This window comes from Linepithema humile, chromosome 4 (assembly GCF_040581485.1).
Source record: "Linepithema humile isolate Giens D197 chromosome 4, Lhum_UNIL_v1.0, whole genome shotgun sequence".
Lineage (NCBI taxonomy): Eukaryota > Metazoa > Arthropoda > Insecta > Hymenoptera > Formicidae > Linepithema > Linepithema humile.
In genome coordinates, this window is record NC_090131.1 from 28717687 (window position 1) to 28731986 (window position 14300).

A 14300-nucleotide genomic window follows, 5' to 3' on the forward strand; every position below is an offset into this window, starting at 1 on the left:
TGCGCGTCTCTTTATGTTCGGCAAGTTTTATGCATGACGAGAATAGGAAAACGACATCGGTACAGGAATAGTTGCATTGCGAAACATGGCCGATGTAGTCATAATCTTTGACAACTTTTACGATCCAACGGTCTATGAATAATCATTGATTTTTATTGAGCATCAACAATACTTTTCACCGAAGGTGAGAACTTTTATGTACAAGATTTTGCTTCTTTACGCGTCATCCCGTTGAATTAATTGAAAGTCATCGGATTGCATAAATCGTGCAGGTAATTAAATTCGGAAAACAGTGATTTTATGGTAAAAAGAAAATTTACTTTACGGATATTATTCTTGGTAAATCATAAAGGCACATTGGTGAGTGATTAAAGACTTAAATAATTACATAACACAAATAATATATTGCTTCGATAATACGGCACGGATTGTGATTTATAACATTTATAGAGCACAGTTTTTTCGAATTATCGTTTAACAGTTAAACTTTATAACTCATATGTAAATGAGTATGAATTAAATTAACGAAATCTCTTAATTCGTTTAATGCATTGCAGTTAGAAACTGATATAAAGCTACACAATTAGAATCTAATTACGTATATATATAAAGACAAGTATAAAATTCTTAGAAGATTAAAGAAAAATTTATATAGAAAAATATGTTTTAGTTCACATTTTCCTGCTGATTGGTCTAAACTTAATAATTATTTATATATAATTGTATATATATATATATGTGGAAAGTCAACAGTTTAAGGAAGACAATTTCTTTCCATAATGTCGATGTAACATAGACGATACATATATGTAGAAATAATCACGGCACAAACAATAATGAACACTCTCAGTCGCTGAGAAACTATTTGTATCTTCGCATCTGCATCGTTTATAGATAAGTTATCGTAAACAACATTTTCCGCATCTCGGATAAAACTTAGAATTGCAAGTAGTTCAAGTGACTGCACTTGAGACGCGGATTCTACAAAAAGTTTCCGGCATTTTCTCTTATGTACAATTACGTTCCGTCTCTCAAGTTATATACAGATCTATTTTCATGCTTGTATCGCAACGGTAAGTTGTCTCACAGCTGGAAATTATGCTGCGAGTGATTGAGAGTATTTGTGGACATCGTGTGCACCGGATGCGACGGCGCCGGGGTGTACAGGCTGTGATGCGAGTGCGACTTTGCACGGGAGAGCTCGCTGTAGCGATCCTGCTCGGGCGGCGCCACCAGGAGCACCGGTCTCAAGGACAAGGATTTGCGAGAACCAGCTACGCTTTGAGCCTCGTTGACGTAGCCCGGATTCACTTCACCTGCGACAAACGAGACAACGATATCACTATGACGATACGTTTTACTCTCTACGAAAAAGAAAGATTAAAAGTTATATCATAAAGCGACGGAAATCCGACGACGATCCTTTTGAAAGAAGTGCCGCTAATTACCTTTGTACAAGGATCCGTTGTTGAAAGGTTCCGGTTGCAGTCTCACGTGTCTGGAGGCCAGAATGAAGGCAAGGGCGGACAAGGTGGCCGCGTCCAAAGCTGCAATTGCAGCGAGCGGTATCGCCCATCTCACGGCACAGGCGCCAGGATTGTATCTGTCGGAAGAATACTTTCTTAATTGTTGCTTTTCGCACGTTCATTCTTATCGCGATTACATGTTTAACGCATAAAGCAGCACTACTGTTGCTCATCGCGTCGCACCGATAATTCGCGTGTGAAAGACGCGTCTAATTAAAAGGTTTCGATGTAACAAGAGCGTGTAATGAGAGCTCGCGAGAGAAAACTTCCTCTTTAACGCTTTTGAGAATTTTGCTTGACAAGATTTTTCATGTAAAAATTCAGTTCTGCATATTTTATTTTGTTCTTCGAGATATTGTGTGCGTTGAAAAAATACGCACCTAGATGCAGCTGCGCCACAAACGGCACGAATCACCGGCGAGTCCCAGCCGAGAGGATAGATGCACACTCCGATCGCCATGCAGATCGCTGAAAAAGAATTCCTGTATTACCATTCCAGTTGCATAAGACGGTATTTAATTATACACATATATATGTGTGTGTGTGTGTGTGACGTTGTCACTCAAAGCTATTAGAGAGAAGATAAACATCGCTGCGATTTGTATTGACTCTTCTCTTTTTCCAGGCGATTACGCTTCGCAGACGTTGCTAAGCACGAAGCGAGTTTAAACGTGAATTCCTCGAGGATTTATTGCGACAAGTCCGATACTTTAATAATACGCGTCGCAACGGGTTTCTTTATGATTCTATCGCTTACATCCGCACGGCAGTTAGATGGAGCAAACGCGTGGATTGCGTTCGCACATTTACACGCGCGCGTGCGATACCTCCGCGCATACGGATGCGATTGTGCAGGGAGGCAACGCGAGGCCGGTAGTGAAAGGGACTTGTAACAGCCGTAACTTTTCTGGGACCCGCTATGTTTTCCACGGTGAGTCGAGAAAATTGTTTTCCTACGAGCGAGCGATTTTTTTTTTTCAATGCATGAATGCATCGCGCACGCTGAAACATATACGTTACGTTCTAACAGAGAGCCCCGATAATTTTTGTAATTCAAATAATTGGAATATCATCTAAATCCTTGGTGATCCTCGATTGTCCTCTTCGTGCTTCACGCTATGCATCCAGCGTGATTCGCGGTCTGTAACTTTCACTGTCGTGATTCGAGCCGACCGCCGATGCTCGCTCGCAACGAATCGCTGACATCGCCGAAACTTTGTTACAGGACAGTTTGACTTATATAAGTTACGTTGAATAAGCAAATTACACGCGCGTTAATTCAAATCAACGTTTTGCGAAGCGTATTGTGTCATTTTCGTAAAATAATTAATTGTGTCATTGCGTATTGTTGAAAATTTATTCATAAATTAAGATTTTATTATACAAGATAAATGTACCACTGGGATATTTAACAGTTAATTATCGTTGAGATATCATTCTTTTCCATCAAAGTAATACTTTTTCAACTTTTCTTATAAATAATAAATATTAATATTTACTTGAAATAAAGCCAAAACAGTGTAATTATTAATTATATATTTCTGCAAAAGATTCTCTGAAGGTGTTGAGAAATTCGAAAGTTTGTTTTTCAATCAAATAAAAATGCTTCTTTTCAGCTTTAAAAAAATCACTTGCTCTTAACAAATCGTTAAAGATTAATTCAAATTGTCACACATAATACAACTTTAGTTCATTGTATAAATTATTACGTAATTAAATGTTACACAACGATTCTCAAATCCTTTAATATATAAATTTAATTGACTAACGTTTATTAAATATTATTTCTAGGTTTTATATTTTTATAAATATTAAATAACAACTGTTTTGTAAATATATGGCCGGAGATTACATGTTTGACCACTGGGACATTCATCTTATATTTGCAATTAAAAAAGTAAGGCGCGGCTTGACAACTTTGATAATTAACTATGCAAAATAAAATATTAGGGTGCATAATTTAGATACTATAATACTATGAATCATACAGTATCTTATCAAGACTGTGTCAAGGATAGATTGTGTCATTGGTGGGAAAACAGGTCATTGGGGTACAAAATTCACATCGATACACTTTACGTATCGAAATTAATCGGGATTAGGATGCAGCTTACGTCTCTCTCTCTCTCTCTGTAAATTATTCCAGCAATATCAACTCAACTGACGATCGCAGGTTTCTGTTAATCATAGAGGCGTTGACGAACGGTATATGCAGACTGGCTTGGGTACGTTATAACGGTCTATTCTACATTTCGCTGGCCGTCGCGACTTGTCGGCGGCCCACGAGCGATGTTAATACGCGATTACAATCGCAGAAGAAGAACCTTCGTACATCGTGATGCTGCACGATGTACTTCAAAGCGTGCGTAAAAGCGTTCCGCGTGTCTTAATAACGCGTTCGCCGAAACGGATTCCCGATAACGAGCGCTTAGAAATCACGATGCGGAAACGCTAAAAGTTACACACATGTCCGGATAATGGTGAGCTATCTGGAGAAAGTATCAATGCATTTAGCGCGAGCTGCTTATATTATCGTCCTCAATTAAAGTTTCAGGTAAAACACAGTTTTTCGTTGACCTAAAAAAAAATTTTTTTTTTTGTGTAAGAAACGAAATATTTTACTGTAACGCTTACTCTTCATTTTTACAGTTTCACAAAAGAAGCAAATGTCCACGTTTCGCGCACGAAGACGTAATATTAAAAAAAAAATTGTACACGAAAGTATGTTTAATACCTGCTATAACGGTTCAGCCAACGTGAACATCTTTAACGATATGTCCATCCATCAATGAAACGGTTATTCTCGCAATAGTACGTTATTATTACTTCAGCATTATATTGCACAATTCTGCGGTTACCGTCCGCTTTCTAACCGAGCAAGAACATCGATCGGGCATTGTTCGCGAAAAGAGGTACGTTCGACAGCGTGAAATGCATCGGAACGTCGATATTTGCGATTAATTTGGAGCGTGTAATTAACAGCTCTGTTTCTCGCCGCGAAATTTTTGCGAAAGAGCTTTCTCGCGGGCGCACGAAACCGTGACACGAGGGCAATTTCCGGCGGCGATCGTGTTAAAATCGTTATCCCCGCCGGCGTGATGGAACCGATCGATAAAGTTCGCCACAATAAAGGCTCGTTAAGCGGAGCGATTGCGTCACACTCCGGCCCCCCCTGCGCGACGCATTGGTGTAATTTGCAATTGCATCTCGCTGATAAGGACTTAACGGCCGAGATTGCAGTAATAGGCCGCGAGACCGCTAAACCAGCCGCGTTGCACTTTCTAAAAATAGACGCGTTCGCGGAAAGTCCCTAGTGCTCTTATTACGCGCACGAGAAATTTAGAATTTAGAAATCAATTGCTTTTTTTATGAGGCGAGACCGCGCTAATTACCTGACACCACTTGCATCCAAGCGCACATGTAGAAAACGGTGGTGCTCTGGCAGAAGAAGAACATGAGCATCGCGCAGATCGCCAGTAGCGCGATTATCACTGCGATGCCGACTAGAATCGTGCTGGCTCGGAAGGGAACGTTGGCGATAGTCGACAGGTCATCCAGTCGGCCGATGCATTCCTCGCCTAATTCACCTACAAAATTATAAGGCGTAAAATATTTTGAATTAGTCTTTAATTAATTGATGATTTAATTTTTGTCTGAGGATTTAAAATGTTGACAAATTGCTGATCAAGAAATATTAATAATTAAGAAATTGTATAATATACAGCGAGTAACAAAATAGATAAAATGTAACATAAATATACACTATCTTATAAATTAAACTAAATTATTAAATGAAAAAAACGTTAAAACACAAAAAAAAAAAAAAGATTAGTCAAAATAATTTTCAAATTAATTTGAAAATTAAATTTTTTATAAATAGGTATGTGTAAAAATTCTCCAAAACAAACATACCATTACCGCCGTAGCTGCATCTGATCCATAATCCGAATCTACCGGGGTTCTCGTGTTCCAGATCGCCGAGCCATTCGGGTGTGACAAACGCGACGACGCCGATAATGGCATAGCATATGGTGAAGATACCCCACAAGACGCCGATTGCCTTAGAGTTGCGGATGTAATTGGTCGCGTACATGTGCGAAGATTCGACGTACTCGATCTTCGAACCCATCTTGATATCGCGGAATCGATTTCTTTGTCAACGCAAATGATGTTTCAACTGACACGTGGTTCAAGAGTGATTCTTCCTGACGAAATCGTTCAAACATAACATGAACCCCGCAAGTTTCGCGCACGAAACGCAAGAGAACCGCGAGAAGAACCGTCGATTAGATCCGCGGAAGCGATGAGAATCCGCGGCTTCAAGCGCACCGATTCCTCGCGCCGACTCGCGCGGTTATCACAACCCGGGGAAAAGGTCGTCGATCTTGGAACGTATTCTGCACCGTCCAATTGTTCAACAACAATGGAATCGCTGTGCGTAAGACACGCGAGTCCATTCACGAGAAACTTCTCACTCAAACAAAGAACCGTACTTTCGCTACTTTAACGACACAATAATTTCACAATTAATATCGCTCTCCCTTCGCAGGTCCGATGTGAGCTTCATTCAGGATCTGGCGAAATTATCTTCTTCGTTTTTGCAATGGAACGGAGTGGACGAATCTTCACTCGTTTCTCGATTGTTGCTTCATCGCGGATCCCACAGTACTCCGAAATAACAAAACGATCGCACGGTCGTATTAGCATCAAACCGGCAGCAACGCCGTCCGTGACATTTTCATTTAGGTGTGTTCGAGCACGTTCACCGGTCGTTAGATCAGCGCACCTTTCCTCCGCTTGAGCAATGTATCGCAGAAATATAAAGGATGCGGAATGAACTGTTGGCAAAATAAATGAGTGACTCGTTTAAAAATTGTTCAATTCGGTTAATGATTAGTCTCATTGACTAAAATTTACAATTTTTTATTGCAATCACGTTACACTTAAATAAAATGAAAAAAAAAAAGATATTTTCCAATAGACACAAACAGTTTAATTATTTTAGGATAAAAATGATCGCTACGGCTACTTGAGAAACGCGATTAACACAAGACATATTTCTCTTCCGCGTGTCTGCATCCAACTCACCGAAGTGATAGGCGGAAGCGGTATTTCCTCGGAATCCCGCGATTAAGCTCCGAAAGAGAATACCAATGACGTCATCGACGACAGGGCCTTATCGGAATGCGTAGAAGAGAAAGCGTACCAGGTAGAAGCACGATTAAAGCGACAAATGTTACCGGCGCGATCACTATGTTGCTGCGCTGCACATCGCGAGGTTTTGCACATGCAAGCGACGGCGCATGCGACGAGCAGCCGGTTACAAGGACGAGCGGAAAATGCGACTCGAGAGAAAGACGAGGAGCGGCGATACGACAACGCACCTCAAGATGGCCGTTCAGGTGAGCCCGGGTTGCCAGGTGAGTGTGCGCGAGGAGAAGAGAGACGGACGGAGAAAAAAAAAAAACTCGGAAGAGAGGGGCCCGCCGCATGAACGGTCCCTCGCGGACTTCGAGGGGCCGCAAAGAGAAAGGTGACACCGAAAAGGTGGCACGTATACTGGATTCGTTGGACCCGAGAACCGATTTCTCTACCTGTGCATAACGGGCCTTTTTGTGAGGCTTATAAGTCACAGAGCTCTGAGAATTATTCGCGGATGTATATATATTTAATATTTTAAAAATCAGATTGAATATTTATGGAGATATATGTATAAAAAATACGATAGTAATATAAATAAATTTTCAGATAATTCGTTTATTTGAAATGTGTCGTTTATTTGAAAGAGTTTAGGAAAATGATATCTACAAGCATAATCATAGAAGAGTTTTTTTATAAATTTTTAAAAATATTTATTTCAAAACGTTTTTCTCTTTTAGCGCATTCGTATTCCATTACGAATGCAACTGGATGTAGCAAAGTTGTATCGGCCGCGTAAACTGCATTTCCGGAGAACTGGTGCTCTCTGGTGACATCTGACAAAACTAGTGACAAAATACAAAATGGCAAACCGCACGGTGAAAGATGCTAAATCTATTCGCGGAACAAATCCACAATATTTAGTGGAAAAGATCATCAGATCTCGAATATACGATTCGAAATATTGGAAGGAAGAATGTTTCGCCTTAACAGCCGAATTGTTGGTCGACAAAGCAATGGAGTTGAGGTTAGCAAAAGCAAAACATAACCTATAATAATATTATTTCATTTTTCTATTTAAATATCGACATTTATATTTTAAAAGGCACTACTGATGTATGTGATTTTTTTAAAAATTAATTGTATTTATTTTCTATTTACCCAGATATTTAGGAGGCGTATACGGAGGCAATGTAAAACCCACACCATTTCTTTGCCTGATATTAAAAATGCTCCAAATACAGCCTGAGAAAGATATCATAGTCGAGTTCATAAAGAACGAAGAATTTAAATACGTTCGGGCTTTAGGTGCATTGTATATGAGATTAACTGGCTCTTCCTTAGACTGTTACAAATATCTTGAACCATTATTCAACGACAACAGAAAGCTCAGACACCAGAATAAACAGGGCGTTTTTGAGCTTGTACATATGGATGAATTTATTGATAATCTTCTCAGGGATGAAAGATCTTGTGACGTTATTTTACCAAGAATTCAGAAAAGGCACGTTTTAGAAGAGAACAATGAGCTAGGTATATTATTTAATCATGTTCTATTTAATATATATATTTCTAGTTCTAATTAATATATATATTTATTTTTAATTGTATTTGTGTATAAACAGAAGCAAAGATATCGGCGTTAGAAGATGACATGGATGATGGTATCGAATCATCCGAAGAAGAAGAGCTTCCACCAACTAAAGAAATACCACGCAAAAGACTAGATGACCATGAACGGGACAGAGATCGTCACAGGGACAGGGACAAGAGACATCCTCGGTCTGATAAAAAATCTGAGAAGGAAAAACCTAGATCGAGAAGCAGAGAGAGGGACAGAGATAGAGACAGGAGAGAGCGTAAACGCAGCAAATCTCCGAAATCTCACTCTTCATCGCACAAAGATAAGGATAGAGACAGAGATCGTCACAGAAGAGACGATCGGGAAAGAGAGAGAGAAAGAGAAAGGGAAAGAGACAGAGATAGAAGGAGAGAGCGCGATAGAACTAGGCATTAAAATGTGACAATGTGGAAGACATTTTGTCAAGTACTATTTATACAAATTGGATAAATAAAAAAGACAAATCAATAAGTAATCCTTTTTTTAATCTTTCTTGAATGTATTCAACGCTGATATAACGGTTGCGGGAATTCCGTATTAAAATTATAATACACTCCCGGAATCAAATCTGTATAAGATGCTCAAATATATGTACATTTTCACATTGCTTATATATTATATATTACAATTGATCTATTAAATAAAAAAATAGTGAATAATATCGTTACCAATGTATAACAATGGACGAATAATAACTATATTCCTGCCCTTAGAAACTTATGCATTGTTTTGGAATTCTTACTGCAATATATCTTGCATATTGCTGAAATGACGTTTGGTCGATGAATATTTCCCTCGTTTTTATATCATATTCTCGAAAGATACATGCTCCTATATATTTCATAAAAACAAAATACTTGATGTTTAAAACGTAGGCGAGTTCAGAATGAATAATCTCTCTTCTTCCTTCTTTATCCACTTTAACAGCTTGCTCACTGCCTCGATAGCGTCTGGTTTCGTCACCAAAGGCTCAAATGTTACATATAATTCGAAACCAGAAGCAACCTAAAAAAATTTACGTATTTAATCAAAGAAAAAAAAACTTTCTGCATACTTTCTTACCCATGCCAACATTGTTTCTTTATCCAATTGCTGAAATATAAGTTTCAAGGGTCGACTAGGAGAGTGCAATCTGTGATGCAAACATTGATAAAGACCTAGTAATCTGAAAAAAAAACCCATTTTATATATCTATGTATTTGATCACAGGTGTTAAATCGTTTAGTGAGATAAGTTTAAGAATTTACCGCTCTATTTCTTCATCTGTTGTATAAGGCGGTTGAAGTCCGGGGCTCCAAAATTGCGCAGTACTTTTGCATTTATACAAGACATGTCGCATCTCGGGTAGCCCAATGTCAGCAGTTGTTATCGTTGGTTTGTTCATAGACTCATTTATCGCTTCCAGGCAATTTGTCCGCCGCAATTTTTCTACAATTTTCTATTGAGAAAGAAATATATATATATGTGTATAATAAATTTATATTCACATAATTTTGCAGTTAATCGATTTCACTTTGCGCAATAATTCTTACTTGTTTAGCCTCTGATAGCACAAAAAATACATCTCTATCAACTGTGAGTAATAATAAACACGCTTGGCAATCTTCTGCCAGATATGAAACGTGACCGTGCATATATCCATTGGAGTCAAATTTCGGCAAACATATCGGCGTCCAGCTTTCAGCGGTTTTAAGAGACTCTGAGCTGTCTACCAGATTTTGTATTATGTGCAAATCCATTGGATGTAGGAAAAATTTATTCATTCTAACTAGTGTAACCAATTGATTGTTAGCTAAAAGTATCGCAAATACTAAATTCTGAAAAAAAAATTTTTTCTCTTAATAATATTCATTTAGTTCCAGAAATACATATAAATTCTTCAAATGTGTTGTACCTTGATTTTAGCACACGTTTGAATAATAGTTTGTGTAATGGAACTTCTCATAGAAGGAAGCAAGGGCAAACATTTGATAGCCCCTAAAAAGAAAGCTGGCTCTCTGTCCATAAAGTTTAATAAATGATCTATCAGTCTTTCACTGCCGCTTAGTAATCTTCTTAGATCAAAGTTTCTCCTCTGATCATATACTCTATTTAGTTGAGATTGTGTTAACACAGAGATTATCTGATTATATACATATCTGCAATAAGCAATCAAGTGTATGAGTATCAAAATATTTTATAAAACGATATTGTTTTTATAATCAACACATACGTTAATTGCAAAGTGAGCTGAGGCACACTTTCCAAAGTTTTGGACACTGCTACTAAAATCAATGGACCCTTCACAACGAAGACAAAGTTTGTGTCGCCTGCATGTACCGATCTAATCATATCACTGCCTGCTTGAACAAATGACACTAGAGCTTGCATAACTCCCATAACTGTGACTAGCTTGTCTTCTGAACTGTATCTAGAATATATCGGTTTTCCTGCCTGGCTCAAGATGAAAATATGCTTTTTTTGCGCCAGCCATGTCTTGCAACGCAGTGGGTCCGCATCTATGCTGCTTTGGCCCAAATGATGCGTGACTTCATCCTGAAATGCACCAATTAATACTATTTACTTCCAAAACAATTGGATTACGTATGATGGAGTCTGGACTGCGAATTGATTGGCAAAAGAGATTTATAAAAACTGAACCATTTCGGCATCGTCCAGAGAAAGGGTTTTCTCGGACTCTTGCGGACTGACGACGTTGGGCGTCGTGGGAATGTCTTGCACATTGTCTTCCTGGATCTCGGAGATGGTGCTGTTGGTGCTCTCTTTCATTTGTCTGTCACCGTCGATGCTGCTGCTCATTTCCTGCTCGTATTCGTCGAAGCTGTCAGTGGTGACCAACATCGTCTCCGTGGAGGCGCCGGGCTCAATTCCGGGTTCGGCTATGCCATCATCGATCGACTCAACAACGTCGGTCGGTTCCTTCGCGGCCATTCTCTACGACCGGAAAACTCATCAACAAATCACTACAACACAATTTTCGTTAAAATTTGACATTTAACGGCGGCAGACCACCACAGGCCGGCCGCCATTGCATATTAACTCATCGCGAAACTGTTAGGTGCGCTGTAGTGCACTGCTGATGAGGAGAAGTTTATCTTATGCGCATTACACAAATTTAAATAATCAGATAAGTAAGTTTGATGTAATTTTTTGAAATAGTTCAATTGTCATATCGTGAATCTCAATGTAAAGATAACCTGTGATCATAAAAATTACAAAAATGACGCAAATATCGCGCGATCATAAGAATATTTTCAAAAGAAAGAAAAGAAAAAACATGTTAAAAATGTGTTGCATAATATTTATATATTATGTCACAAATATCTATATCAGTCAGTGTATTGATATACAAGTTTGCCCATGTTTGATAATTTTATTACATGTACATATATCTTTCCTTTGTAAGCATTTTTGATCAATATACTTACAATTAGATTGATAAAATAAAATAAATTTGTATTTGGCATTGCAAATAGTTGTCAAAACGAGAAAGCAATCATCAACCATTTAGAATGCGCTGATAATATTGTTCCATTATTCAAACAAATATTAGTACCAAAATTTTCCTAAAATAGTAACATGATAATTTTGTATGCAAGTATATATAAATCTTAATAAAACTAAATATATAATATTAATCAAATTGTATCAAATAAAATACTTTGTTGTTCTAGTCATTGAATATACGTAATACACATATAATAACTACAATTGCCATGTAATCATAAATATTATGCTAAAAATACTATGTTTACTGTATCTTTTATAAGAAAAATTAAAAAATTTGTTTTTAATAAATTTCATGTATTATTTTAGTAATATTTTTTGCTTTTTTTATAATGTTATTATAAATACTTTAATAGAGTGATAAGCTTCTATAGAATCTCACATGTCAACGGATATGAGCACCGTTATAATCAAAATGCTAATCAATTTAGTAAGCCACAAACTTCCAGGAAGAAAAAATATCGTCATCCAAGTTAGTCGTCTCGACATTCAGTATTTCGGTGGATTTTGCATTGTCAGTATTTAGCAGTTCAACGATTGAAATCGGGAAATTGTTGAGATTTTGTAGACCCGTACATGAATGCTTCAGAATTTTTAACGACTCTCAGGTGAGTGAGACAACCATATAAGACATTTAATTTAGAATAATTAATATTTTGCGTAAAAAATTTATTTTAATAAATATATCGATAAGTAAAATTTATATGCAAGATTCATTGATTTTAATAAATAATATGATATATATAATAATGTTATAATGCTTTTTCAGACGCGTGACGCAACTTCATTATACCGTTTTTTGCTTTCCATCTCATAAGCAACTGTTGAAAACAATCCATAATTATATGCAAGGATGTGTTCTGAAAATAATTTCGGCAAAGATTATTTCAGCATATCTAAACACGAACTACGATTGCGTGTTTGTAATAACGAAAGAGATCTTGACGAAAGTTTGCGACACATGACCGAATATCTTATTCGTGATATCGAGATAATGTTGATACGTGACATGATGCTTCATTCACTTGTGAACATAAGTAGAATTAAAAAATTCAATGACTTATGTAACGAAGATATTGTAGGCAGACATTTTCCCATAACTGACTGCATAAAGCAATTTTATTTTTTTCTTCAGCTAGACCGTAGAATTGTAGATGGCATTAACACCTTTTTGAATTTCGGAAAGTACGGTCTGCCAATTTTTATTATTCTGGGTCTTTTAGGAAACTGTTTGTCTGCTATTGTGCTCTTCCGTAAAAAGATGCGTTCTTTCTCATCCAACCTCTACTTGGGCGTACTAACAATAAGCGATATCGTCTATTTGACAACATTACTCATTCAATGGCTTGAATTAATGGATATAAAACCAAAAGAAAATGATTTGTTTTGGTTCAAGATCTTTATGAACTTTCTGAGCTTCATTTCCGAGTTCCTGAGTGTGTGGCTTATAGTAGCCTTTACCATCGAGCGATATATAGTGACGAAGTATCCGCTCTTACGTCGATCCTGGTGCACTGTCAAACGAGCAAAATTCGTAGTGATCACGCTGATGGGAATAGCGACTTTGCGCAGCATTCTATATATTTTTTTTGATACCATGATGAATGATATATTAAAAAAAATAAAAAAAAAAAAAAAAATATCTTTCATATGTTCGAATTTCTAAAGTTTCACCTTGAGAAAGGAATTATACGGACTCAGAACATTATAGATTCTATTATAATATTCACTTTACCTGCTCTCGTGATAGTAATCTGCAATACTCTAATAGGATACCACATTTACCAACAAAATCGTGTTCGTAAAACCATGATTACAGCGACTGATTCTTCGAATGAGAGAATTAAGATTTCTAGTGATAAAATGCTTCAGCATAAGATCACAAAGATGCTTATTTTTGTTTCGAGCATATTTGTTATCTCGAAATTACCTGAATATTACCTTTTCTACATTGTTAGAAACGTACGTATCAGTAATTCATATTAAAATAATACCGACCATAATATATAGTTTATTTACTTTAAAAATGCATTCTCTCTCTCTCTCTCTCTCTCTCTCTCTCTGTGTATGACAAAAAAATATTAATTAATTTTCTCTCAAAATATGATTTTATTTATTAATTTATAATGTTTAATTTTTACATTATGAATGACATTATATAATAATTTTTTGACATTAGATATCCGCGTAAAAAATTGAATACATTAAGATATGACACATTATTATTATTAGTTATATAAAAAAAAAAATAATAATAATCTTTTTAGTTAATTGGTTCTGATGTCAATGTGGCTGTTACGATTGCAATATTCCACTTGTTAGACACGGTACATTACAGTATAAATTTTGTTCTCTACTGCGCAACGGGACAAATTTTTCGTAGAGAACTCATCCGCTTATTTACGAAATGTACAAATATAAGAAATTAACAGAAATATCATGGAGATGGACAATTATGAGTAACAATATGATTAATATCAAATTATGCAATTATAATAAGGCAATAC

General features: G+C 36.8%; 3 protein-coding genes and 1 long non-coding RNA gene across 5 annotated transcripts; 2 read left to right on the forward strand and 2 right to left on the reverse strand.

Annotated features, from left to right (window-relative positions):
- Positions 1–133: 133 nt before the first annotated feature.
- On the reverse strand, positions 134–6946 carry Tmhs (Tetraspan membrane protein in hair cell stereocilia). Of its 2 annotated transcripts, XM_012368988.2 has the most exons (6): positions 6615–6946; positions 5439–6364; positions 4919–5113; positions 1907–1994; positions 1449–1603; positions 134–1316 (listed from the first exon to the last, which is right to left on the reverse strand). In XM_012368988.2, exons 2-6 carry the CDS (start codon positions 5653–5655, stop codon positions 1084–1086), a joined length of 888 nt encoding a protein of 295 aa, XP_012224411.1. In that variant the 5' UTR covers positions 5656–6364; positions 6615–6946; the 3' UTR covers positions 134–1083. The 2 variants fall into 2 exon arrangements, with proteins under 2 accessions (XP_012224411.1, XP_067210235.1); XM_067354134.1 differs by lacking the exon at positions 6615–6946 and having other exon boundaries at positions 5439–6584.
- Positions 6947–7405: 459 nt separating this feature from the next.
- Positions 7406–8761, forward strand: Prp38 (pre-mRNA processing factor 38). Its single transcript, XM_012368987.2, has 3 exons — positions 7406–7692; positions 7831–8198; positions 8291–8761. The coding sequence occupies exons 1-3, from the start codon at positions 7529–7531 to the stop codon at positions 8680–8682; spliced, it is 924 nt and encodes a 307-aa protein (XP_012224410.1). The 5' UTR covers positions 7406–7528; the 3' UTR covers positions 8683–8761.
- Mon1 (vacuolar fusion protein MON1 homolog) lies at positions 8751–11352 on the reverse strand. The gene is made up of 7 exons (XM_012368983.2): positions 10927–11352; positions 10499–10821; positions 10181–10424; positions 9819–10103; positions 9534–9724; positions 9349–9451; positions 8751–9291 (listed from the first exon to the last, which is right to left on the reverse strand). The coding sequence occupies exons 1-7, from the start codon at positions 11215–11217 to the stop codon at positions 9151–9153; spliced, it is 1578 nt and encodes a 525-aa protein (XP_012224406.1). The 5' UTR covers positions 11218–11352; the 3' UTR covers positions 8751–9150.
- Positions 11353–11753: 401 nt separating this feature from the next.
- Positions 11754–14211, forward strand: LOC105673310 (uncharacterized). Its single transcript, XR_010889975.1, has 3 exons — positions 11754–12401; positions 12563–13755; positions 14061–14211. It is a non-coding gene; the product is annotated as an uncharacterized lncRNA (long non-coding RNA).
- Positions 14212–14300: the final 89 nt, after the last annotated feature.